The 20,168-nt window shown below is 41.3% G+C and overlaps 1 protein-coding gene across 2 annotated transcripts in view; it reads left to right on the top strand.

The window, feature by feature from the left end:
- Nucleotides 1-20,168, top strand: part of fras1 (Fraser extracellular matrix complex subunit 1) — a 270,187-nt gene that overhangs the window by 99,218 nt on the left and 150,801 nt on the right. For both annotated transcript variants that reach the window (XM_069169324.1, XM_069169323.1), the window contains exons 11-13: nt 892-1,039; nt 11,717-11,860; nt 13,628-13,774. In XM_069169324.1, the coding sequence (XP_069025425.1) occupies nt 892-1,039; nt 11,717-11,860; nt 13,628-13,774 (439 nt within the window). The remainder of the gene's footprint in view (nt 1-891; nt 1,040-11,716; nt 11,861-13,627; nt 13,775-20,168) is intronic.

Here is a 20,168-nt window from a genome sequence, read left to right as displayed (position 1 = left end):
CCGACGGGTGGTTGCCGCTTGGTTACAGCCCATTTCCCACCGTAGTTTTTACACTTCTGTTTTGTGATCAAAAGTACTTGATGTTGCAGCATCTGTGGTAAAAAATTATGATACGATTTGATGAGTTATGTGATTTTGTTCATCATAAAATTGCAAAAATTGCAGATTGAAAAAAATCTGAAGCTTCAGAAGTGTGTGTATTGTCATACTTTGTACAGAGCTGCTCTTTTGCTGGTTCCTCCTGTTTCCAGTCTTTATGGCAGTATGTTACACAACTGTACAGGCTGAATGTGACACCTGATTAAATAACAAGATCGTGAAGGTTTTGAATCTCATTCAGGGCCGCAGGTTTCTTACATATAAAAGTGGTAATGAATCAGAGCTCTGCTGTAAACAGCCGCCTCGTGACACTTGTTAGTTTTAATCAGCTATAAAAGGTTTGATTTAATTCTGTGATTTTAAGTGTCTGCTCTTGTTCTCCGTCGGTGAACCTCTGACCTCCCACCAGCTCGTTTCAAAAATCTTCATTATTTCTAAAACATTTCATGTTTTGTGTCAGATTGTTTTTTGTGTGATTGACATTCATGCTGTTTACCCGACTCGCTCTCCTCCGTGGTCGTTTCACTCATTCTGGTTTGTGTATATAAAAGTAGTGAGCGTCAGATTTCTTATTAAAACTGACACCTGCAGCTGATCAGCATTCAGCGCAGCGTCTGGTCTGATTTAATTGCGAAACAGCTTCTTCAAAGTTAAACTCCTCAGTGGTTTCTTGTTTTTAACACTCTGTTCATTCCCTTTAAAGATATTTACCAGTCACACATCAGGAGAACACCAACCTTTACTTTCACCAGGTCTCGGTCTCATAAATATTTTTTCTCTGCCGTGTTTCAGAACTTGGCCCGATGGACTGAAGGCAGCTGCCGCCAGTGTGAATGCCGCGATGCCCAGGTGACCTGTTACCTGAGCTCCTGCACCACCTGCCCGCCGGGCAGCCTGTCCGTCATCCAGGAGGGCCGCTGCTGCCCCGAGTGTCAGCAAGGTAGGTTACCAAGCTGGAGAGATGCTGGGACCGGTGTGTGTGTAGAGTGTGTTTACCTTCAGTAACATGGCTCTTCTTTTTTCACCATCACCATTTATTTTGGATTATACAACTAGTAGCTCCGCCCCCAGAGATCTGATTGGTCAACTGAACATCTGGAACAAATCACCATGACAACACATCCTGCTCATCACTAGAAACATCCCTCCACCTCCTCAACGGGAAAATAGAATTAGAATAGAGTTTCCTATAACATGTAATATAATGTAGTTTCTACTTGTTCTAGTTCTATTAAATGACCCATTTGGTGAAGTCGGGTCTCTTTTGGTCCTTTTTGGTCGCTCCGAGCACCCGTACCGTAACACCACGGATAGTCACGCACTTACAATCCTAGAGGAGGCTAGCTGGACCGGTTTGGTTTGAACACATGACACGGAGCTAAAATGTTAAAAACACATGAGAACATGGATATCTTTGTTCATCAGATATCTTTGTTCACCAGATATCTTTGTTCATCAGATATCTTTGTTCATTAGATATCTTGGTTCATCAGATATCTTGGTCCTTCAGATATCTTGGTTCATCAGATATCTTTGTTCATCTTTGTTGAGGTGGCATTAGCATCCATACGACTTTCAGTAGATATAGGTAAAGTATATTTAAAAATGTTGATTTTCCGTTCTGTTTTTTTTAGCAGCTTGAGGTCAAGGTTTGTCCTTTGACAGCTTAACATTAGGCTTTTATCGTGCTCTTTTTACAGTCTCGTAATGAGTGTAGTTGTTATCAACTCGAGTAGCGTTCACCTGTGAAATCAAACCTGTGATCCAAATTCGCGCTCCGTTCAGTGACTCCCACACAGAGCTGAAATGCACAGGAACTAAGTAAATAAATAGTAGTTACTGGACGTAACTTCAGTTCTATGAGTGCATTTGTATTTTGTTTCCTTTGGGGTGGGAGGAGGAGGGGTGTATATTTACATTCAAGTCTACACATTAATAACATTAAATTGAATATGTTTAACAAACAAACAGCGGTTATGTGCTTTGTTTTCTAAAAATATTGTAATTGAAATCTGCTTTCATTTTACACCTGTGGTTAAATTAAACGTTGAACATGTTTTCACAATCATCAAAACAAAAATAATCATTTCACATACGACACATAGTTAACAAAAAAAATATAATAATAACCAAATATAAAAAAACAACAAGACAGAAACACACAGGCAGTTTAAAGACGTCCAGGAAACTCAAATAAAAGTTTCCAACAGAAGAAGCCACCAGAAGATTTACTGTTTCCATTTTTCAACTTAAGTTTATTATATTTCTTGGTCCGTTTTGTGGTTTGATGGAATGTTTTATTTTTCACCCTAAGAAGGCACCATGTGAGGCTGATATATTTCCCGTGCAGGTGAACGGAGCCGAATGGTTCAGCAGTTCAAAAACATGTTGTATCTTTCTCAACACGAAGCTGCTTTTCTTTTTCCTCCCCCGGCTCTGAAATTACAGGAAAACATGAATTTCACTTTGTTGTACAGTTTTCCATGGCAGAATATTCACCTTTTTAAGAATACATGAATACAAAAAGAGCTTCTGCTCCAATATGTTGTAACTGTAATTTGACCTCAGTCGTTGAAGGTGCAAATAAAAGTCCAGCCAAGGATTTATTTTAAATTTTTTACTGTATATTTATAAAAGAGACAAGTCTATATTCACTTTTTGGACTGTAAGTTGTTTTATATACTGTCAGCAAATATTACTATTTTCTCATTTAGATAAATACCCCAACAACCAATTAAACAGCATTGTTAGATTCATGAAGACTTTTAATTAAATTTGTCTGCTTGAATGACTGATAACAGTTGGACAACAGAGACATTTCTTTTTTTTTATATATATATTAATTGCTCCCTACAAGTGAACTGTTTAGTTTTACAAGTGGTTGTGTTTGTTTTGTTGTTGTGTCTCTCGACTGTCTTCCTGTTTTATCTTTTGAAGCATTTCTCTGCAGAACAATATTAAAATGTCCTGAAACTAAAATATGTATATTCTCAGGCAAGTATACAGTTTAATTAGTCCAAGTAAACAGTGAGAGAAACATATGAAATGTAATATCTTCAAGCAGTTTTTACATCTGAATACTGCATCCACAGGAAAAAACAACAACCACTGATTTCCAAGTAATAGTTAATTCAACATATTAACAAAATACCACATTAATAATTAATGACATTTACAAGCTCACACAGTGTCTGTGCTCGTTCACTTGATTTCCACCTCAAAGAAAAGCTCGGCCTCATATGAATCAGATTCATATGCAGATACGGTGTTTTCTAATCATGAATGCAGAGACGATCCTCCCATAAAAAAATGACTCAAAGTTGTTTGCAGGAGCATCTTATTACAGCTAAGTTACGTTTCACCGTGACAACGCCCTCTAGTGGCCATAATGATGACAGCAAAGGAGGTAACATAACATCTGCGTAAACGTCAGTTTATGGTCAATTAAACTTTGGAGTCTTGTTTGATTCCTGTTTCAAACCGGAAGTTCTTTTACAACCACGAAAGTTTCATAACAATAACCACATTTAGTTTAATAATTCAAAACAAACCCTGATCTTTCTCTGCAGCTCACCAAACAATAATCAAAGTATTGCCACATCAGAAAAGAGAGTTAATTATTAATTTTCTGAAAGCCCTCCGTTATGAGAAAAACACTTGAATATGTTTTATTTGATTTTTTTTCTGCGCACAAGACAAAGTCTGATCATCAGGCTTTTTGCACATTTAAGCACCAACATTGCATCATAAACATCATAACGAGTGCAAAAGTTGCTTTGACAGAAGCACGAACAAACAGTTTGTTTGAAAACCTGCTGAGTGGGTTACGTGTATTTTTCACGTCTTCACAGGAACTATTGTGTGCCTGAATGAATCATTTGATTGTTTGTGTGATTTCTATATTTACCTTCACATTATGTTGCACATGGGCACTTATCAGGACCTCTCAGCCTGCGTGTTTACAATAAGTACTCCCATGATGCACCTTGATACATGCGTGCTGGAGCAAACAGTGATTTAAACATGATTTGCAGAAAACAGACATCCACGTTCATTCATTCCTGCTTCAGTTTGACTGTCTGGCAGTGAACTGGATTTCTCCCGTGTGTTTTGTTTGGAGCTAAAAATAGAGAAAAAAAAAAGAAAGAACATAGGCTCCCTTTGGCTTTCTCTCTGCTGCCTGAACCGTATATCTTCCCTTCTGCCTATAAATCATGGCTGTCCATAGGCGCAGAGGTTGGCAGCCTCTCCTCTCATTGGTCAGTTCACACCTCAGGGCATAACCAGGAGCCGTGCTGCGTTCAGGGCTCAGGGGAAACGCTTGAGATGTGAGCTTCCTATCCCAGGGTTTGACCCGAATTACTGGTTTCATATTGATACTGCTGTTTTGAGCCCAGATGAATATTACAGCCTGTGTTTGTTAACCGTATCATTTGAGGAGGAGCAAGGATGAGCTTTTAAAAAACTTTCGTAAGAGAACATCCTCAGAGTCCTGACCTGTTGTGAGCTGATGGGATGTGATGGTCAGGCAGAGACCGTCTGAGGCAGGCGAGGCATTTCGGTGGCAGTAAGCCTGTTAAAAGATAATGTTCTGACAAAAATGGAAGAATCTTTGTGACTGGCCTTTTACAAGCTCTTTCAGCAAGGAGCCTGCAGCTAAATGCTTTTTGGCAGCAGAGAAAATGCAGCTTTGCCTCAGTGATAATTTGATCTAAATCTGATGCAGCCAGCAAATTTGGAAATAATCTATCAAAATGTGACTCCCAAAGCTCCTGAGATTATGTGAAGTTTTATTAATTTCACAATCATGCAGCTAATCTCGCTTAAAGTTTCTACTTTAAACTGGTATCATTATATGTGTTCACCTCCAGAGCCTGGTGGGTGATATGCATGCTGTATATCAAAATAAACAGCAGAATTTACTCTTTCTGACGATACCTGTTTTTCTTTGTACGACAAAATGTTTTCAACTCGTCTGGTTTTGAAATCACAGCCGAGGTCTTCATTGTTTCCAGCAGAGGGCTGACATTTTATCCCACTTTGGATCATATTTGTGTGCCAACAGCACAGCTGAGTGATCATCACATATCACAGGGCCGTATGTCCTGAGTGTGAGTCCCTGTTTGGACACCCGCAGTCATTCAGGACATTTATTTTCCGTCAGGCACTAAAAACATATTTTTACAGATTGCTGAGTCATGCAGTGTCCCACAAACATGGTTCAGATATTAACAGATTCTAAACAACCTCCTCTACACAACGATAAACAGATTTCTCTACTTAACCCTCGTGTTGTCCTCGGGTCAAAATGACCCGCAGCTGTGTTCAACTAAGTTCTATTTTATTTTCATATTTTTTGGGATCATTGGTGACAAGGAGGCTGTGAGGGTTTCTTTAAAGAATGATCACCAATGAGCCCAAAAAATATAAAAAATAAAATAGAACTTGGTTGAACACAGCTGCGGGTCATTTTGACCCGAGGACAACACGAGGGTTAAAATATTTTATGGTGAGATACATGTAAAAACTATTTAGTAAAATGAAATTAATTTTTTCCTTGATACAAAGGTTAATATAAAACATCTCTAAGTATTATCAAATTAAATGATGAAAGATTTGGATAGTCTAGACCAGGGGTGTCAAACATACGGCCCGCGGGCCGGATCCGGCCCGCCAGGGGGTCCAGCTCGGCCCACCGGATGACTTTGCGAAGTGTGAAAATTACAGAAAGACATAAATTGCATTTCTATGAGAATATGGAGGTTTATGAGTACAATTTTTTTAATCGATCCAGTAATTGCTTCAAAAACAGTGTAAATGTGACGTCTTTACTGGTCTGGCCCACTTGAGATCAAAGTGGACAGTATGTGGCCCCTTAACTAAAATGAGTTTGACACCCCTGGTCTAGACTGTCCTGAAAAAAAAGAAGATACAGCTTGACTGGTTAGAAACTACAATGACCAAGATATGAGCTTAAAAGTGAAGGTAGTGAAATGACCCTGAAAACAGCCTCCAGGTTTCAGAGAGTTGAGCCGATGTTTATGTACATTTAATGTTGGAAAATCATCCAATTTCATTGTGCTGTGCAATGACAATAAAGGCATTTATTCATTCAGTCATTCATTATGTGTTTCAAGCTATTTATTAATATGTACATAACAAAACCAACTAGAAAAGTTGACTGCTTATACATACGATGAATCCTGGGTTTTTATTTGTTGTGAATTTCATCTCGATCTTATCACAGCTATTAATATTAACTTACATTATCATAACTCATTGTTTCAGTTATTATAGAAACGTTTTTAGAAACTTCTGTTTGAAAAAAAACAAAACAGTTGTTCAATAAGCTTCATTAATAACTCTGAAGTCTCACTCTGAAATACGACTGCTTTTAGTTGAAGTGAGACTCCCTGGAGGGATTCAGAGATGTTTGATAAATATGAGCGCTGACACTAATTCGAGTCTAGCCGTAACATCACATAATCCTCTCACCATTATTTCCTCACTTTTCATCAACAAAGTCGGGACGAAGTGAATGGATTTGATCCTGGGGCTTTGTTGTTTTAAATAAAGAGTCTTGTGATGGAGTGTTTGGCAGCAGACTGTGTGGGGGGGATTACTGAATGGTGTGCTGCCTTTTTAGTGGGAATCAGGCTGTGAAATGAATGAATCACCGGCCAAAGTCTGGTTGATAAGTTGGTTTATTTCCCAAGCTGTCGTGGCAGGTAGCCAGTTGGAGTCGGAGGTCAAGTTTGGGCTCAACGTCAAATTGGCAGGTTATTTTTTTTTCTCTTTTCCAATGACTGTAAGCAACAAAATAGTACAAAATATGTCTAATATTTTCAGATCTGCAGTCTTAGAGTGAGAATTTTCTCATGGACTATTTGTCTTAATCAGGTGGTGCTGTGTAGTTACGTGTGCCTGGATCCACACCTCCGGATTAGTTGTTGTCATGCAGCTGTTAATCACGGCTTCACTTTTAAATTTTGTGCCTCAGGGGTTCTGGTTTATAAATTAAAGTGCAGCGTACGAGCCACGAGGCTGCCTCCTGTAAACAATGGTTGGTATGAAAATGTATGAAGGCTGAACTCGAGTGGGGCTTTATTCTCAAGAGGGGAAAAAAAAAAATCAATTCTGCTTCACTCTCAGCTGTCAAAGCAAATGAGTAATGATCCTCCAACCAGTCAGGTGGAGTCCTGCATTAAACTGCACTATGTGTTTCCACTGTTTAACATTCAGGAAAGAGTTGTTTGCAGAAAGATATAAAGAGTTTAGAGTACATCCAGGAGATTGGTACATTATCGCTAAAACTTCGGCCACCGCTGAGTAGAGAGATAAACACTTTATAAACATTGGCCAATAAGCCAGAACATACACATCTAAGTACCACTTTTCCTTCTCACCCACAGACTGGATATAAAAGTGTTCGTAGCTTCCGGCTCTGTAAAATGGTTCCGATCCAGAAGTGTCTTCAGCTGCAATACCAGCGAGTGCCACTAGAGGTCGGCTCCAAAAAGCCTCCGGCTCCATAGACTCCCATTCAACTTCTCTCATCAAATCTATAGTGAATAAAATGTGTCCATCAGTTATCTCGGTGTTGTTAGCTAAAGTCACTCCTTCTTATTAGTTTTCTGGAGGTCCATCTGAAAATAATCCCTCATTCATTAGAAAAGAAGATTCAAGAAGACCTGTTTTTGGGGGCGTGTCTGTTTGATTGACAGGCCTGTGGTGCAGTCAGGTTACAGCTATCGGTGGGCGGGACGTTGTATCGTCAAGTTTCCGATCAGATCGGTCAGATCCACCGCTGGCTCCTCCCCCCGCTCGTCCAAATATGGTCACTTCCTGCTCCAAACCGCTCCGAACTAGCAAAGATGGTGACGGACAGAATCTGAACTGGAGGATTCATAACGTTCACAAACCAACGATGACAATCACTGATGGTTGATGACATCACTGATGGTTGATGACATCACTGCTGGTTGCCGCTTGTTCTCACTGTCTGATTTGTGCATGTTGCTCCAGTTGTTCTCCTTCATCCCGTCTGTGAAAACAGGAACAGCGGGATGAAAAGATTAAAAAGTGAGAATGAGCGGCAGATTGAAAGAAAATGGACAAAAAAATGAAGCAGTAGAGGAGAAAGAAGGAATGAGAGACTTAGAACAGGACGTTCTGCCTTACTGACAGAGTTATGAGTCATCAAGATTAAAGTCTCTTCATTTTTGTCTCGTGTCCTTTTCTCTCCCCTTCATCATCGTCTCTCTACAACTCCTTTCTTTCTTTCTCTGTTTTTTCTTGTTATTTCTTCTTCCTCCTTGTTCTGCACTTGTCACATTAATCACATCCCTCAGTCATGAATCTACAAGCAACGAGAACTTTATTTACTCAGTAGTCTTCTGATGAATGGAGCAATCACAGTGCAATCAAGTGCCAGCAGCGCGTTTTGCTCGACAAGAAGCGGCTTGTTGTGTCATCCAGATATGACGGTTGTTATTACTGCCGTCGCCGATTCTGCAGTTTAAGATGAAACCACAGAGAATTAAACGTCTAACAAAGATGTTTCTGCAAGACTGGGATGTTTTTCTTCCAATTTGTTTCATATATAAGTTTTATTTATGATAAGATTCAACATTTCTGTTTCACACACTCTAAATACAGTGGTGTGAAAAAGTGTTTGCCCCCTTCCTGATTTCTTATTTTTTTGCATATCTGTCACACTTAAATGTTTCAGATCATCAAACAAATTTAAATATTAGTCAAAGATAACACAAGTAAACACAAAATGCAGTTTTTAAATGAAGGTTTTTATTATTAAGGGAGAAAAAAACAATCCAAGCCCACATGGCCCTGTGTGAAAAAGTGTTTGCCCCCTCCTGTTAAAACATAACTTAACTGTGGTTCATCACACCTGAGTTCAATTTCTCGAGCCACACCCAGGCCTGATTACTGACACACCTGTTCTCAGTCAAGAAACCACTTAAATAGGACCTGCCTGACAAAGTGAAGTAGACCAAAAGATCCTCAAAAGATAGACATCATGCCGAGATCCAAAGAAATTCAGGAACAAATGAGAAAGAAAGTAATTGAGATCTATCAGTCTGGAAAAGGTTCTAAAGCCATTTCTAAAGCTTTGGGACTCCAGAGAACCACAGTGAGAACCATTATCCACAAATGGAGAAAACATGGAACAGTGGTGAACCTTCCCAGGAGTGGCCGGCCGACCAAAATTACCCAGAGAGAGCAGCGACGACTCATCCAAGAGGTCACAAAAGACCCCACGACAACATCCAAAGAACTGCAGGCCTCACTTGCCTCAGTTAAGGTCAGTGTTCATGACTCCACCAGAAGAAAGAGACTCGGCAAAAATGGCCTGCATGGCAGAGTTCCAAGACCAAAACCACCGCTGAGCAAAAAGAACATTAAGGCTCGTCTCATTTTTGCCAGAAAACATCTTGATGATCCCCAAGACTTTTGGGAAAATACTCTGTGGACTGACGAGACAAAAGTTGAACTTTTTGGAAGGTGTGTGTCCCGTTACATCTGGAGTAAAAGTAACACCGCATTTCAGAAGAAGAACCTCATACCAACAGTAAAATATGGTGGTGGTAGTGTGATGGTCTGGGGCTGTTTTGCTGCTTCAGGACCTGGAAGACTTGCTGTGATAAATGGAACCATGAATTCTACTGTCTACCAAAAACTCCTGAAGGAGAATGTCCTGTTCGTGACCTCAAGCTGAAGCCAACTTGGGTTCTGCAGCAGGACAATGATCCAAAACACACCAGCAAGTCCATCTCTGAATGGATGAAGAGAAACAAAATGAAGACTTTGGAGTGGCCTCGTCAAAGTCCTGACCTGAATCCTATTGAGATGCTGTGACATGACCTTAAAAAGGAGGTTGGTGCTGGAAAACCCTCCAATGTGGCTGAATTACAACAACTCTGTAAAGATGAGTCGGCCAACATTCCTCCACAGCTGGAAAAGACTCATTGCAAGTTATCGCAAACGCTTGATTGCAGTTGTTGCTGATAAGGGTGGTCCAACCAGTTATTAGGTTTAGGGGGCAAACACTTTTTCACACAGGGCCATGTGGGTTTGGATTTTGTTTCTCCCTTAATAATAAAAACCTTCATTTAAAAACTGCATTTTGTGTTTACTTGTGTTATCTTTGACTAATATTTAAATTTGTTTGATGATCTGAAACATTTAAGTGTGACAAACATGCAAAAAAATAAGAAATCAGGAAGGGGGCAAACACTTTTTCACACCACTGTATAATTGCAGAGAAAAAGAGGCAGAACAAATCTCCTCCAAACCCGTCAGGAATAAAGTTTTTAGATCACAAGTGGACTTTGTTATGGAAATCATGAAAAACATGAATGCAGTTCAGAAGAATCACAACACCAAACTGCGATTACCTTTTTTTTATGATATGATTATTCATATGACATTGTTTGGTCCTTGTGACTTTTTTATTTGGAAGTTTTCAGCTCTCAGTGATAAACTTTAAGCTCCACCTCCTCACATACGAAGCTCTTCATGGGCTCAGACCGAGCTACATCTCCAACTCTCTGGTGAACTATGAGCCTTCAGGAACACGGAGATCATCTGCTGCTAGTTTACTGGAGGTTCAGCAGATTCTGTCGGTTCTGCTCAGAATCTGTGGAGCAAACTGCATTTAATTTTTCTTGCTGTAAAACACTGAGCTGCATTTCTTGTATGAAAGAAGTTCATTATTATTATTATTGTTATTATTATTATTATTATTATTATTATTATTATCACTATTATTACTTGCAATATTAATGCAACTTGTTGGATGGAAAATGTTGGAATCTGTTTCTGGAATGTGACTTTAAGTCGGACGTCAGCTGACACTGACAATTATTTAGATTTAGAAAAATATGCTTTTGGCAATTATCTTTCTACGAGTTCTCATTTCATAATCATCAATATTTAACAACTAACAAACTGACCAATCAGAGCTTTGTAAACAAGAATAAAATGTCTTGATGTCCCAAATATTGCTAAAATATCAACAAGCATGAAAGAGCTTTCTAACCTGTTCGACTGATTGAATAAAGTGTAAGATGCTCGTTAACCTTTCAGTGGTGAAAACGTTCTTCACCCGCTGGAACATTCAGTGACTTTTAGTTGCAGCTGGTTGACACATGAAAGGAGCGACTGGGGAGCCGTGAGGGCAGAAAGCACTCAAACACCTCGTCACAAAACGCTCCAGTGGAGCTGCTGGCTGACAAACTCCAAACCTCCCAGAAGGACACATTTCACTGGAGTTCAAACTTCTCCAGCGCTGCTCACTGAGTCTGACTGAAGGAGCACACGGACCGCATGGAGCTGGGGGGAGAGCTGGGGGGAGAGTGTGTGTGGGGGGGGGGGGGGGGGGGGGGGGCTTCCTGTGACAGCTCGGCTAAAATGTGTTGCAGTGCTCTTTTACAGTCTTTTACACACCAGTGCTGCTGATGGAGATTTATATGGTGGAATAAGTGCTGAGTCGGTCTGATTGTTGTTGTGCATATTTACTGTTTTCCATCAAGTATCCAGATTGTTCCTGAAGTTGTAAACATGTTATTGAACTGTCCAAACCTGTGTGTGTTTGCAGCCCAGTGCCGTGCAGACTGCCGGTCCTGTTCGGGGTCTCCGGACCACTGTGAGAGCTGCAGGGACCCGAAGGCCGTCCTCCACCTCGGCCGCTGTCTGTCCGTCTGTCCGGCCGGCTTCTACGCCGACGGACGAGTCTGTGCAGGTAGGACGGACTCGTAAACACCTTACAGTGGTCCAGCTTTACTACTGCAGACATTGAACAACAAGTACCCTACCTAATGGTGCTCTTTGATGACTGAAAATCAACTTCAATTAAATAAGTCAGAAGCCCTGAATCGTTTCTGAAGACGTCATTCCTGACGTCGATCAGCACGAGCTCGTTTAGATGTCGCCGCCAAAGATCAGCTGTGAAACTTATCGGGGTCATTTTTGATGAGTCACTTTCTTTTGACGATCGTGTCAGTCATCAGATTCGCTCCAACATTTCTGAATTCACTGCAGAATTCAGAAATGTTGTGACCGAGGTGGAGATGATCATTCATGCCTTCATTTCTTCTGGCTTAGATTGCTGTGATTATCCTCCTCCTCCTCCTCCTCCTCCTCCTCCTTTTTATCGGTATTGAAAATCTTTTTCTCCCCTTTTTTTTTTCTAAATCTGTTTGTGTCCTTCTCTTCACTGTTATCAGCATCATCTTCCTCACCCTGATCTTCCTCTTATCTCCACTTCCTGTCTGCGTGGGCGGCGCCGAGGTTTAAAGGGGGTTCAGTTGGTTTTTCACTCTGTAATCTTGAGATTTCCCCTTAAAAACATCTGAAGTCTCCTCATTACATTTTCTCTCTTTTTGCATTCACTAGTCTTATTCTTTTTCTTATTGATGTGTTTGAATAGACGACATTGAAGCAGACAGAAACACGAGGGGATCCAAAGTTTAAGATATATATGTTGCATTTAATCAGAAGATTTGGATGTCATCCTTCTTTATCTGTAATTCATCTCAGTAGGTCTATATTATTTGAAAGGCATTTGAATGAGCATGAATGTCTCCACTGCTCTCTGTTTCAGAGGAATGTTTTTACCACGTCAGGTATTTTTAAGACGTTTTGCTGGTTTGTTTTCGGTGGCGACATTAAATGAATAATAGCGTTAATCTTCTCATACGTCGGTGCAGCCTCAGACAGCAGAAGGTTTTCGTGGTGTTTGTGAGACCGATGAGAGACTCCTTCTCTGCTCCTTGTGTTACTTGTAGTGGGGAACAAAGTTGAGGTACGTTGATGAGAAGACCACTAAACCAAGGACGTCATCGTCTATATGAAGCAGCACCGCTCTAAAAACACCTGAACTAAAACAACCAGAGAAATAAAGTCCCCCAAAGGTGTGGATGTGTTTCTGGGATCACCTGATGAACTGCACATCCGGTTGTTTCTTTTACTTCCACCACAGCTGTGACAGGCCGTCCCATCACCGCAAGGTTTCTCCGACTAAAAGTTCCTCCGAGTGACGAAATTCTCAGAAGACTCTTACAGTTGTAACGTTTTCGAAGAATTTCCCCTAAAAGATCTCAAATTATTCACAAAACATGTTCAGAGAGCTGCTCAGGAGAAGAAGTGTTCGGAGCAGGGAGGAGGTCAGAGCAATATTCTTCAGACGCTGAATGCCGTTCTTGAAACTCTCCAGATGATATCTGCAGGATGATGTTTGTGGTGGATCTCCCACTCAGCACAAACACAGACGTGAAGGTGATGGCAGCGTGAAGACCACACCTCCTCACTACGATCAGCTGTCTGAACAGTCCTTGATACTCAGTCAGGCGTCTCTGAGAGGATTCTGAGATTCTTTGTGAACCAAGGTTTGCAGAGGAAGTTGATTTCTGCCAGTCTGACTCCTCCCCCTCTCATCCCCTTCTCCTCCCCCTCTCCTCCCCCTCTCCTCCCCTTCTCCTCCCCCTGCCCCCTCCTCTCCTCCCTGCAGCCTGCCACCCCTCCTGTGCCACCTGTTCCAGCAGGTGGGACTGCCTGTCCTGCGGCTCCCAGCTGCCCTTCCTGAGCACCGGCGGCGGACTCTGCACGGCTTCCTGTCCTCCGGGTTCCTTCCAGCACGACCGCACACACTGTCGCCGTGAGTACCGCGTGATGTAATGGGACCTCAGGGCTCTCCTGGAGGTCAGCATGGTGTTTCAGTTCACACTCAACCACTCACAAATAAACACAAAGAGGGACACTCACGCTAAGGGAGATGAAATCTTTCTGAACTTTTAGTATTGAGGATGCCGAGTCAGCAGTCGGATCTTTGAACGTGATCATTTCTCTCAAAGCTTTGCTGAATGTTGGTTTACATGAACGAGATCAGTCACAGTTCATCTTAATTTGTAGATGAATCAATATGAATATAGTTGATTCAGTTACTTATAAAGGTGAATAAAGAGTCATGAGCTTGTATAACAAGGAGAGACCATGAGGACGGAGTAACAGTATTTATAATAGTAATATGAAGAAGGTAGGAGTCGGACAGGCTTGGAGCCGAGACCACGTTACAGAGAGGGATCCAGATGTTCCTACATGAAAGACAGGAAGAAACCAAACAGATGAGGTGGCGATGGGGAGGATGACAAAATTGCAATGAAATATAAAGAACAGGGACAAGAAACTGAAAACGCAGACAGAACATTGGGCAAGTTTATGTAAATATTAATGAGTTATTTTGACAGCGTGGCTGAAGTGACGAAGAAAATAGAGCAACAGGAAACAAAAAATGTTAAAGATTCCCGCGATTTTTCCACCAAGAAATGTCATCAGCAGAAACTGTGCTGAAACTATCACGACATAAAAGTATTTTCACTAAAAACTCTTTTTGAAAAAATCAGCTGCAAAATCAAATATTTTTGATTTTGACAATAACAACAACAAAAAAATCATTTTGATAAAATCAATTTATCATCAATGGACAGTTATATATTCTACGACATTATTCTTCTGAATTATACTCGTTCACTTTTAATTTTGAAATATGTACTTATCTTGACTTTTCTTTTCCTAAAATCAGAATCCTGACATCTTTTAGTTTTACTGCTTTTCAGAACAATGAACAGATAAACTGTGTTGAACTAGTTGGTTACCAGATGAACTTGAGATGATGAGATGATGGAGGACGGTGAGTGATGAGATGATGGAGGACGTGAGTGATGAGATGATGGAGGACGGTGAGTGATGAGATGATGGAGGACGTGAGTGATGAGATGATGGAGGACGGTGAGTGATGAGATGATGGAGGACGTGAGTGATGAGATGATGGAGGACGTGAGTGATGAGATGATGGAGGACGTGAGTGATGAGATGATGGAGGACGGTGAGTGATGAGATGATGGAGGACGTGAGTGATGAGATGATGGAGGACGTGAGTGATGAGATGATGGAGGACGTGAGTGATGAGATGATGGAGGACGTGAGTGATGAGATGATGGAGGACGTGAGTGATGAGATGATGGAGGACGTGAGTGATGAGATGATGGAGGACGGTGAGTGATGAGATGATGGAGGACGTGAGTGATGAGATGATGGAGGACGTGAGTGATGAGATGATGGAGGACGTGAGTGATTAGATGATGGAGGACGTGAGTGATGAGATGATGGAGGACGTGAGTGATGAGATGATGGAGGACGTGAGTGATGAGATGATGGAGGACGTGAGTGATGAGATGATGGAGGACGTGAGTGATGAGATGATGGAGGACGTGAGTGATGAGATGATGGAGGACGTGAGTGATGAGATGATGGAGGACGTGAGTGATGAGATGATGGAGGACGTGAGTGATGAGATGATGGAGGACGGTGAGTGATGAGATGATGGAGGATGTGAGTGATGAGATGATGGAGGATGTGAGTGATGAGATGATGGAGGACGGTGAGTGATGAGATGATGGAGGACGTGAGTGATGAGATGATGGAGGACGTGAGTGATGAGATGATGGAGGATGTGAGTGATGAGATGATGGAGGACGTGAGTGATGAGATGATGGAGGACGGTGAGTGATGAGATAATGGAGGACGTGAGTGATGAGATGATGGAGGACGTGAGTGATGAGATGATGGAGGATGTGAGTGATGAGATGATGGAGGATGTGAGTGATGAGATGATGGAGGACGTGAGTGATGAGATGATGGAGGACGTGAGTGATGAGATGATGGAGGAGGTGAGTGATGAGATGATGGAGGACGTGAGTGATGAGATGATGGAGGACGTGAGTGATGAGATGATGGAGGACGTGAGTGATGAGATGATGGAGGACGGTGAGTGATGAGATGATGGAGGACGTGAGTGATGAGATGATGGAGGATGTGAGTGATGAGATGATGGAGGACGTGAGTGATGAGATGATGGAGGACGTGAGTGATGAGATGATGGAGGACGTGAGTGATGAGATGATGGAGGACGTGAGTGATGAGATGATGGAGGACGTGAGTGATGAGATGATGGAGGACGTGAGTGATGAGATGATGGAGGATGTGAGTGATGAGATGATGGAGGACGTGAGTGATGAGATGATGGAGGACGTGAGTGATGAGATGATGGAGGACGTGAGTGATGAGATGATGGAGGACGGTGAGTGATGAGATGATGGAGGACGTGAGTGATGAGATGATGGCTGCTCTTTATCATGTGTCTGCTGATCTGTTGCTGCACTTTGATTCAATCTCTTTCTGGATTGATTGAAAAAGTTTTTCTGTCGTACAAAAAGAGCTTCAAATTTTTGTCATGAATATATATATTTTTTCATATTTCTGACTCTAATTGTTCGTCTTCTTTCTCCAAGTCTTTCAAAAGACCGTTATGAAAACCAATTAGCATTAGAAAATGAGTTGAAAATTGCAGAATCTTTTTTTTTCAGAGTTTTCTGTTTCTGTTGTTATTTTACTCGAGCAACGCTGAATGTGTTTCACACACTCTTCCTCTTGTCAGTCACTTCACACTCACTGGAAAAAAACCTGTCTGTCAGGACCTAATCCCACACAGGACACAACACTGAAGGAAAATCTAATTACACAAACAGGAAGTGATTGATGGAGATGGAAACGAGTCTCCTGAAAATGGTGAGATTGTGTTTCCTGTAAATGTGATTTAAGTGACTGATTCTTCTCCCGCAGAACTTCTTTATACATCATTTAAATTCACATTTGCTGTTTATGCCAAACGAGAGCGGAGAAGTAAACTAGACTTGAACATTTTGAAAACTTCAGTGCACAGAAACGTGTGCTTTGAGAGTTTTCAAGTCTTCCGCTGTGTTAAAATGGCATACTTACATACTAGCACTATTTTGAGGGCACAAGTGTGTTCACACTCTCAAGTACAGAAACATACAGTAAGTACCTGGATGATGCACTCAAAACGCTCCACAAATTGAGTGTGAAACTCTTGACTTTTTCCAAACTCAACGGTCGCCATCTTGGCTACGTTGCAGAAATACTGTAAAGAATTTTCAAAATAAAGCATCTGAGGAAGCTGCAGCTGTTGCAGAACACAAAAGTGTATATTTTTCATTAAGGAGCACCCAACTGGTGCTGGACAGAAGAATCAGTGTGTTTATTGAGTGTGTTAAACAGAGGACACAAAAACACGTTGGTTTCTGGGTAAAATATTTAATTTCAGTTTTCCAGTGCAAAATGGAGGTGTTCAATTTGAGATAACGTTACTCTGTTGAAACAAGGACACAACAAGTAATGACCCGATCTCAGATAAAAGACAGTGGATTGCATGTTTATTCCAAAAGTTTGCACATTTATTTTGCACCCGTTTTGCAACACTAATATCAGGTGCAAATCACGTGTTTTAAAGTGATTCCACTAAAACTAAAACCATTTCCCCTCCACACGACGTGTGTTAAATTGAACATTTGAAATCCTCACTGCACGTCGTTAGTCGATCAGCTGGACTTTCTTTGTGTAGGTGGTGTGAAGTTTGCATGCAAACCTCTAGAAGATCCGGCCCTGAGAGTCCAAACATGGAAGAGTGCTGACTGAGTACTGAGGGAGGTTTGTTATCTGGCTCTTTCTGCAGCGCTGCTGAAACACTAAATACACAGCGAGCGTTGTTCACATTGATCCCGTCGACTATCTCGAAGGTCTCCCGACAATCCAAATCCTGGACTCATAAATAAAAGTGTGGCTTAGTGTGAGCTCACTGATACTGTGTGAACAGTTAGCCGTGTCTGCGCTGAGCCCTGCTGCGACTCCCGGGGCTGATGGGTAGAAACAGAGAGCGTGAGAGAGGGGCGGGTCGCGGTGTGATTCCCGTCCAGACAGTTCTGCAGCTCAATTTCACACCGTAATGATTGTTGTCAGGAGGATTTCCGACCTCCCAGCACACACGCTCGTTGAACAGCTGAAATAGGTTCGACAGCAGCAGCTCCGCTAGAAACCCGGCGTCGGTTCTTCTTCCTGCTTCATGAGCTGTGTACAGTTGTCACCACGGAAACACCACTTGGTGTATTTATGAGGCCTCGGTCCTGCTGTGGTGTCATAAAAATATACTTAGTATAGTTCTTATAAGCATACTTTACTATGCTTTGGTATACTTCATTAAAAGTTAAAATAATTATACTTCAAGTTGTGTTAAAATGAAACCACTTAAGTATCATTTTGAAAGATGCACTTAAACTATGCTTTAATAGATTAAAAATATATTTTTCCCATATTTTTGGGTACTTTCGCTTGAAGTAAACTTGCTAGAAATAAAATGTTGAAGCAATTTTCATCCAGTAATTATAAATATATTTGTGAAAAATAGTACTTAAGTTATAGATTAAAAACATAATGATTAATACACTTTTAAAAGGTATATTTAATAACAATTAGAAACATACTTCAATTCTAGTGTATTTTTAATAAGTGTACTTAATTGCATTGCATGTTATCTTGTAAATATACTATGCAAACATTTTACAGTGAATGCACTTTAATTGTATTTGTCTCTTGTACAAATTGTGTAATTTGGAATAAAATCAAAGATTTATTGACTGTTTCAACATTAGTAACAATAGTCTAGCAATAACACACTTTTGTTACTAAAAGTATGATTCAAGTATAAAAAGTGTACTTTGTCACTGGGGAGGATTATATTGTAACTCAAATGAATCCATTCTGCAGATACAATGCATCCAGAAAGTATTCACAGCGCTTCACTTTTTCCACATTTTGTTATGTTACAGCTTTATTCCCAAATGGATTAAATTCATTTTTTTCCTCAAAATTCTACACACAATACCCCATAATGATAATGTGAACAAAAGTTGTTTTGAAATTTTTGCAAATCTATTAATAAATAAAAATAAAATAAAAAAAATAAAAAAATCCCATGTACATAAGTATTCACAGCCTTTGCCATGACACTCAACATTGAGCTCAGGTGCATCCTGTTTCCACTGATCATCCTTGAGATGTTTCTCCAACTTGATTGGAGTCCACCTGGTAAATTCAGTCGATTGGACATGATTTGGAAAGACACACACCGTCTATATAAGGTCCAACAGTTGACAGAGCATGTCAGAGCACAAACCAAGATATGAAGTCCAAGGAATTGTCTGTAGACCTCTGAGACAGGATTGTATCGAGGCACAGATCTGGGGAAGGGTACAGAAACATTTCTGCAGCATTGAAGGTCCCAATGAGCACAGTGGCCTCCATCATCTGTAAATGGAAGAAGTTTGGAACCACCAGGACTCTTCTTAGAGTCGGCCGCCCGGCCAAACTGAGCGATCGGGGGAGAAGGGCCTTAGTCAGGGAGGTGACCAAGAACCCGATGGTCACTCTGACAGAGCTCCAACGTTGCTCTGTGAAGAGAGGAGAACCTTCCAGAAGGACAACCATCTCTGCAGCACTCCACCAAGCAGACCTGTATGGTAGAGTGGCCAGATGGAAGACAGTGTCCTCAGTAAAAGGCTCATGACAGCCCACCTGGAGTTTACCAAAAGGCACCTGAAGGACTGTCAGACCATGAGAAACTAAATTCTCTGGTCTGATGAAACAAAGATTGAACTCTTTGGCCTGAATGCCGAGCGTCATGTTTGGAGGAAACCAGGCACCGCTCATCACCTGGCCAATACCATCTCTACGGTGAAGCATGGTGGTGGCAGCATCATGCTGTGGGGATGTTTTTCAGCGGCAGGAACTGGGAGACTAGTCAGGATGGAGGGAAAGATGAATGCAGCGATGTACAGAGACATCCTTGATGAAAACCTTCTCCAGAGCGCTCTGGACCTCAGACTGGGACGAAGGTTCATCTTCCAACAGGACAATGACCTGAAGCACACAGCCAAGATAACAAAGGAATGGCTTCGGGACAACTCTGTGAATGTCTTTGAGAGGCCCAGCCAGAGCCCAGACTTGAACCCGATTGAACATCTCTGGAGAGATCTGAAAATGGCTGATCACCGACGCTCCTCATCCAACCTGATGGAGCTTGAGAGGTCCTGCAAAGAAGAACGGGAGAAACTGCCCAAAAATAGGTACCAAGCTTGTAG

Source organism: Embiotoca jacksoni, unplaced genomic scaffold (assembly GCF_022577435.1).
Source record: "Embiotoca jacksoni isolate LCO1_2020_lvr unplaced genomic scaffold, fEmbJac1.0.p SCAF_44, whole genome shotgun sequence".
In the NCBI taxonomy this organism is placed as follows: domain Eukaryota; kingdom Metazoa; phylum Chordata; class Actinopteri; family Embiotocidae; genus Embiotoca; species Embiotoca jacksoni.
Note: the sequence above shows the minus strand (reverse complement) of the source record. Positions and strands in the feature narration are given on the sequence as shown.